Here is an 8,028-nt window from a genome sequence, read left to right on the forward strand (position 1 = left end):
TCATAGAAGATCCACAAGTCTAGAAGATGTTCTGCACTTTTCAAACTCAGCTGAAGAAAACGTTTTTGGAACATTCTCCATGGACATCACAAAGTCAAAGACATTTTCTTATGACATAAGGAAAACAGAAGAAGATCAGCGACCTGAAACCTAAATCTATACAGTCAAAATATTTTTTTATATTTTCACAAATATTTATTTATATATAATTTTTTTTTGTTATATATTTGCTAATTAATTTATATTATTGTATGTAGGTTTTATTTATTTGTATCTTGCGCCCTGTTTTATTTATTGGATATCTTAAAATGTTTCTTTTTAAATTTCATAAAAATGTTAAAATAAAATTGTGAATTGTTAATACTGATCTTCTGATTATGATTATTCGCGCCATTGAGCTCATTTCTATTCCTTAAAAATTTCCTCCAAAATGTTTTCTTTTAAGGCTTTACAATTCTGCATTTATGATTTCTGTTTTATCCTTCATGCTGATCATACTCTTCCTCTTTTATCTCAAAGTCTTTAAAGGGGTTATCCCACAAAAATATTAGATATAAAGAACATGTGAAATGAAATATATTTGTAATATGAATGCATTAAAAATAATGGTTACTTGCCAAGATAACTTACATTAGTGTCAGAGGTAGCGCCCCCCTAGATTTACTCACGCATCCCAAATCTTGCATTCATCTTCACCAGCAGCCAAGTAGGATACGTATGTATTGTGCATCTTTATTTCCTTGCTCTGCAGCGGCGCTGTGCATGAATACCTCCTAGTGATGCGGCCAATTGAAGAAACCTTTGCGTCCATTTTTAATTGCTTTGTAAATAACATAATAAGATATAAAACTTTATTTGTGAATCAACCCATAAGAAAATGTTCGGCCCCAAAGTCACATCCAATTGGTTTTCTGTTGTTTATTTGAGCCCATTATTGTGTGTAGGCCCACTGGAGGTCCTTCTGGTGGGCCAGTCCAACTCTGCACAGAACCACTATTCCATTACCAACTTTACGTCTGCCATAATGGTTGCAGCTCCACTCACATCCCCATCCAAGGTTTCAATTATTTTCAACTGTAAAACCTGACACAGTCCCCTCCTTCTCTGATCAGAGGCTTAGCTACAGACTCATAGGCCCTGGTGCAAAAGCTCAGCCTACCCCCAAATTTCCTCCACGACCGTGGCTTGTCTGAAACATTCAGCTGCATCAATGCCCCTCTCAGTGCCTTTACACAGTAATATTGCCTTCTTTGTGCCCTACAAAGCAATAGAGACCCCACACATTAATAACGACTCCTTTGTGTACCCACAAAGTAATAGCTGTTCCCTTTGTGCTTTTACACAGTAATAGTGCCCTTATATGTGCAGCCACACAGTAATAATACCCACTTTGCACCCCCAAATATTCCCCTTTGTGCCTACCACACGTTACTAGTGCCCCCAAAGTAATAATTCTCCTTTGTGCCTCAAAAACATGGACCCCCAGCATGGACCCCTTAATCAGACCCTAGATCAGACATTAAAAACCGGTATTTACTCACCAGCCAGGGATTCTCTTCAGGGATGGTTTCTCCCTTCACAGATCTCCACAGACGCCCCATCGCTGCAACTAGGGGCCCCATTTCAACCCCTACGACCGTGATGGGACCTGTTTTTAGTGGCGTTACAGTAACACCACTGAGTGGGCCCCACTAGGATTGATATAGATGTGTCTTGTTGGATGTATAATTCCTGGTTGTGACAACCTCTTCTCAAAAGATGCTGCTGGTGATCAGTTGTTATCTCTTGGGAAAGCTTTGGATGGCATAATATGGTGCCAATTCAAATGAATGGGCAACTATCTAATACACGGTTGACACAACTAAGAAACGACTGTCACCTTGCTGGAAATAGATGGAACTGAACTTGTTGCCAATATTCTGTTGGTGACAATCAACGTGGTATCTCTGTATAATTTAATTCAACATGCTAATGGCATGAAGGCGGTCCAAAGTTTTCTATCCATGTCAGACCTGTACACAAACTGTGTGAGTTTATTTTAGTAGCATTGGAGTTCATGCTCACATAACTTTTCCTGCAGCTCCAGGGGATCCTGATGGGGGCAGCATGTGCACCCACGTATGCTAATCTTTTCCTGGGACTGTGTAAATGGAGGATTTTCATGATTGAACCGACCCTGGGATTGAAGCAGTTAAGTTCTGGGTTAGGTATATAGATGATGTACTCTTGATATGGCAAGTCACCAAGAACTTGATACATTTATGGATGGTCAAAATATCAATAATTGGAATATTAAACTGACATACAAGTGTGGAGGTTCAAATATGGATTTTCTGGGCATTGTTTTTCAAGTGGATGATTGTGGCCATATCCATTCCCGCGCTTACAGGAAAACCACTGCAGTGAATTCTTTGCTTCATGAAAGCTTGTCTCACAAGACACATGACTGCCAACATCCTGGCAGGACAATTTATCTGGATTAGGAGAATCTGTTCTGACGAATAACAGTTGAAAGACAGGCCCAGGATCTACATAAATGATTTTGTGAACGTGACTACAGTGGCTGTTTGAACAAAAAAGGCTATTTCAGAGCAAAGCAAAGAAGGCGAGGTGACCTGTTCACGACAGTGAAAGATACAAAGCCCAAAGGAGATAAGGTGAGATTTATTTAATCTTAGAATTCAAGATGGAAGAAATAAAATAGGCCCTTGAGAAACATTAAGATGTTGTGTTATTAGACAAAAGCCTACAGAAGTATTTACCTCAACATCCAAACATCACATATATAGATCGAAGAATCTAAGAGATACACTTGCCCATAGTCACTATTCTGGTATGAGACCAGAGAGAGCTTTTGGTTCAAGGAGTCCAAGATGGGACTTTTGGCCATGTCGGGACTGTATAGCCTGTGTCAACATTAAAAGGGCCACAAGCTTTTTGGATTCATCAGGAGTAAAGATTTTAAAATAAATCATTTAATCTCTTGTAACACTACTGATTTAATTTACTGTGCCTCCTGCCTCTGTAGGTTGCAGTATGTGGATCTAGCCTCACGTGGCCTACGCAGAAAAACCAGGGAACATTTGTTAGGAATTTTGGCTGCTAAAGAAGAGAAGGACATCTCTATACCCTGACACTTTAAACTGTGTCACAATTGTGATGGATCGGCACTTAAAGTCTGTGAGATTGAATATATTCTGATCAGTTACAGAGGAGGAAACTGGAAGAAGTATCTTGCCCAAAGAAAAATTAAATGGATCCACTGTCTGTACACTGTCATACCCAGGAAACTCAATGAGCATACTAGTTCTGCCCCATATCTATAACGTTTCTATTACAATTATCTGAACACTTAGTTTAAGTTTATACGGATTGTATAGATTTATTTTAGAAAGTGTCAATAAGAATTTTTACGATTGTACATGCTTATAACTCTCTCTCTCACTTTTCTTTGCATCATTTTTTTTGCCATCGAAAGGTATTTGATGTTTTTCAAATATTTTGTAATCTATTTATTTTATGTATTTTTCATCATAATATTTTTTACATTTGTTTGCCTGCTGTCACTTTTACGGTGTCATATTTTGAACTGCACTTTATATACTTTATATTATTATGTGGAATTAGCTATAGTTATGAAAAAATATATTTTTTCAATTCAGATTTTATTCCTCTATGTGAGTAAACTTCATATGGTATGTGACCTCACTTTTCGTTCATCTGTTGATTTATACACTTAATATACTTTATATTATTGTGTGGTATTAAAGGGGTTTTCCCATCACATACATTTATGACATATCCACAGTTGAAAATAATTGAAACGTTGGATGGGGATGTGAGTGGATCTGCAACCATTATGGCAGACGTAAAGTTGGTAATGGAATAGTGGTTCTGTGCAGAGTTGGACTGGCCCACCAGAAGAACCTCCAGTGGATCTACACACTATAATAGGCCCAAATGTCCAACAGAAAACAACACCATTTGGAGGTGACTTTGGAGACGATTACTTTCTTATGGGTTGATTCAGAAACAAACTTTTATATCTCATTGTTATTTACAAAATAATTAAAAATGGCTGCAAAGGTTTCTTCAATTGGCCGCATCACTAGGAGGTATTCATGCACAGCGCCGATGCAGAGCAAGCAAATAAAGATTGCAGCGCAATGTAAATACATTTAATTTCACATGTTCTTTAAATCTAATATATTTTGTTACATGTAATATCTCTGTATATAACGAGGATCCTCCCGTCACTCAGTAATTACCTCCGTATTGTTACATGTAATATCTCTGTATATAACGAGGATCTTAGTATGGAAACTGAAAGTTGTATAAAGTTCCCACTTTTTTACTTCTCTCATTTAGCTTGAATTTTGATCGTATTGAGAAGATGTCCCCACATCCTGAAAATTAAGAATTTTATTTTCTGGAGACTGAAATATAAAAGGAGACGAAACATGGGAAGACTTGAGACAGAGCTGAGAGCAGCAGGAGAGAGACACAAGACAACCGGACAGGTGAGCTTCTTCTACTGTGTATAGAATATCAGCTGTGGTCATTTCCATTATAGATTTATGTACAATATTAATGTTATATATATTAATATCTTATACACAGGTTCATAGGAAGAGAAGAAAGTCACCAGATCCTCACCAATACTCCAGCCATGGACATCAGACTGGTGGTCTTCAGTATTGTACTTGTGGCAGTGACCGGACATCCACACAGGAGACGTTGTCCGATGTCCAGATATAAATCAGTATCTTCCGCTGACATCCGGGTGATCAGACAACTGCAGAATGAACATGTAAGGAGGGAGATTGTCTTATGATGAGATGATTCTCATTCACAGCTACACAGGTCCAGTTAAAAGTCGGAGCACAGAAATTCTGAAAGACAATTTAACTCATCTTATACATTAAATATTATATGGGGGCTTTCAAGCTGGTGGAATGGTAGAGTAACCAACATGATACATTATGAGACAAATCATCTAGTCATTTACTGTGAATGCAAAAAAATGTGTAATATACATTAGATAAAGCTGTTCCAATCCTCCACAGCAGAAGGAAATGTCCATAAATGCCATCAGATGCTACAGAACAATGATGAGGGACAAGCCGTCTGTATGTGACCTAATGGTAAGGACATAGTGGTCTTTTATATTACTGACATCCTTTCCAAATAACAAACCACTAACCCCCCCCCCCCCCCAACTCAAGAAGTCTATTACATGAACCTCTAATCTTCTCCATTGTTCCTTCTAACAGCCCAGTGACCGGCTGATCTTGACCTTGGAACGAGTGTCAGTGACAGTTGATGTTCTGGAAAATACGTCCATGTCTGGTGATGCTGATCCTGGATCCCAGTCACTCACGTTCTTCCATAAATTGAGAGAAGATCTCATGATCTGTGTAAGTTTGTATGTTTCTTGTCCCCAATTTTTTGAACATTCTATTTTTGGATTAGATGTATGAGACATGTTCAACCATCACCATCATCCTCATCTTCTTCTTCTCTCTAATAGAAAGAGTCTCCAGGATACAGTGAGACGCCCTCTGAGAAGCTGAAGCCATGGCTGCACCATCTCCAGCATTTTATAGACACGGTAAGTGTCCTACACGAGAAATGTGGTCGTTCTAATTACTATTAGTAAATTAAAGTTTCGATTTCTTAAAAAAAGGTATGCCGACACATCGGCTCAGGACACTGTTTTGGCATCTATTGGGTAAATGGGGGCAAAATGTTTGGCGCGTGTGCCGGAAAAGCCAAATGTAGTGCAAAAACGATATGTGGACAGAGTCTTGGTATTATTTTAATAGCTTCGAATGGGTTTATGGGGTTGGAGGTCATGTAGTGTGAGGCAATGCCCCCACTAGTTTATTTAATCGTAATTCCCAATTTACCGGGGGGTCTTTACTAGAGATTTAGACGTCTAGGCTGGCCTCAAGTGCCAGATACCAGAGCCCATGGTGATATGATTAGGCATATTCATCATTTGTTCGAGGGTGAGATAGATAGGGGGTCCATGGTAACTTTTTCACCTAATGGTCCCCATACACAAGGAGCTGGTATTGACTTTGATATCAATTCAACATGTGACTAATAACATTCTGTGCTTTGTTACTGACACATTGTGGATAAAGTTCTAAATGTCCCCAGCGTTGGACTGGGGTTCCTTGGGCCCACCAGAGGAAATGATTCTGAGGGTCCACCGTCCGTCTCATCATAGTCCTTGTTGTTATCATTGCACACACATGACATATCATCAATGAGGTTATTTGAGAATCATTCCATAAGAAATAGACCCTAGTGGCAAGTGATTGGCTCCAAAGTCATTTCCAAATACGGTTATCTTCTGCTGGACCTTTGTGTTAGAGCCTGGGCCAGCAGGGGGATCCTCTGGTTCTCTGGTGGGCCAGCCCGACCCTGAATGTCTCTGTACCTGGTACATCTATGGTGGAGCAGATAAATTAACCTGGTCATGTAGAGTAAATGAAGATCTACTGAAGACTAGAGGGGATCTCATCATGGCACTGGTCCAATATGAAGATGTGAAGAAATTCTACTGGGTCGTAGAATGGTAAATCCACAATATAATTTACAAAAACTTTTCAAATTATTTGTAGGCATCTCCACAATGTCTTCAGGATGCCGTGTTACTCAGCCTCATCCAGATAATGGTGGAAGATCTTGGGTGTTGGGCTAACGGGAAGTAATTGCAAAGAAGCTTCAAAGAAGATCCACAAGTTGCTTTTCACTTTCCAAGAATAAGTTTTTAGAACACCACCCATGGATATCACTAATAATGAAATTACCTTTTAAGTTTTGATATGAAGAATGCAAGAACATCACTGTCCATGGATCTGAAACCTCAGTCTATACAGAAGGAGAAGCTCCTCTAGAGCTTTATCATGGTCATTAATATTTAAGGAACCTTGTAGAAAAGTCAAGAAAATTATTTTATTTTTTTTCCATTTCTGGATTGCTCTAAATATATTGGTATTTTTGGAAAATATTTATTTATATTTAATTTATTATTTATTTCTTTTATTTATTTATATATGTTTAATTTATATTATTATATGTTGGTTTTGTTTATTTATTAAATTATTAATATGTTGTTTCCTGGCGGAGAAATGGAAATTTTTCCTACAAAAATGTTTTCTATCTTTAATTTTAAATAAAAACCATATTTAAATAAATTTAAACTTTGATAATATTAATCTTTTTATGATTATTATTTTAATACTACATCCCTAGCTCGGAGAAGACTGCCCTGAGGCAATCGACAGGGCCACAAGAACGCTCCACGACTGTTCTGGACCAATTAATAAGGACCTGTGGTAACAGCCCATTGCCAAACAGTCCTTTAAGGTGTCGCTACTTGATTAGAGCAATATACCTTTATGAGATGTTTAACAGGGTCCCTGGTTTGATTCTCACCACATTTGCTGCCAAATTCTGTGGGTTTTTTTTGGTAAGATTTTTTTTTTTAATTGCCAACTTGCCAAAAACTTAGTTCAGCAGCTTTTAGGTCCTGGATATAGTGTACTTTTTTATATACTAGATCTAGTATAGCTCACACTATACTAGATATACAATACAGCCAACAGGTGGCAGCATAATTCATGGAGAGTCTCTGCTAGTTAAGCTTCCTCCTGCCCCCCTCAAAAAGAGAATAATATTGGGGCCCTGGCAATTCCTGTATTTTGGGACACCATAGCTCTGAGCAGTGGCACTGATACCACCGGGCATCCGGGGCACGTGTTCCAGGTCTCCTGCCCTTATTCGGTCACTGTATGGTGATATTACTCAGTCAGTGTATGATGGTATTATTCGGTCACTGTATGGTGATATTATTCAGTCAGTGTATGGTGGTATTATTCGGTCACTGTATGGTGATATTACTCAGTCAGTGTATGATGGTATTATTCGGTCAGTGTATGGTGATATTATTCGGTCAGTGTATGGTGGTATTATTCGGTCACTGTATGGTGATATTATTCAGTCACTGTATGGTGG

General features: G+C 38.4%; 1 protein-coding gene across 1 annotated transcript; it reads left to right on the forward strand.

The window, feature by feature from the left end:
- Nucleotides 1-4,669: 4,669 nt before the first annotated feature.
- Nucleotides 4,670-6,722, forward strand: LOC142658861 (interferon lambda-3-like). The gene is made up of 5 exons (XM_075834474.1): nt 4,670-4,810; nt 5,067-5,144; nt 5,274-5,417; nt 5,531-5,611; nt 6,633-6,722. The coding sequence occupies exons 1-5, from the start codon at nt 4,670-4,672 to the stop codon at nt 6,720-6,722; spliced, it is 534 nt and encodes a 177-aa protein (XP_075690589.1).
- The last annotated feature ends 1,306 nt before the right edge of the window (nt 6,723-8,028 follow it).

The sequence above is a fragment of the Rhinoderma darwinii genome, chromosome 8 (assembly GCF_050947455.1).
Source record: "Rhinoderma darwinii isolate aRhiDar2 chromosome 8, aRhiDar2.hap1, whole genome shotgun sequence".
In the NCBI taxonomy this organism is placed as follows: domain Eukaryota; kingdom Metazoa; phylum Chordata; class Amphibia; order Anura; family Rhinodermatidae; genus Rhinoderma; species Rhinoderma darwinii.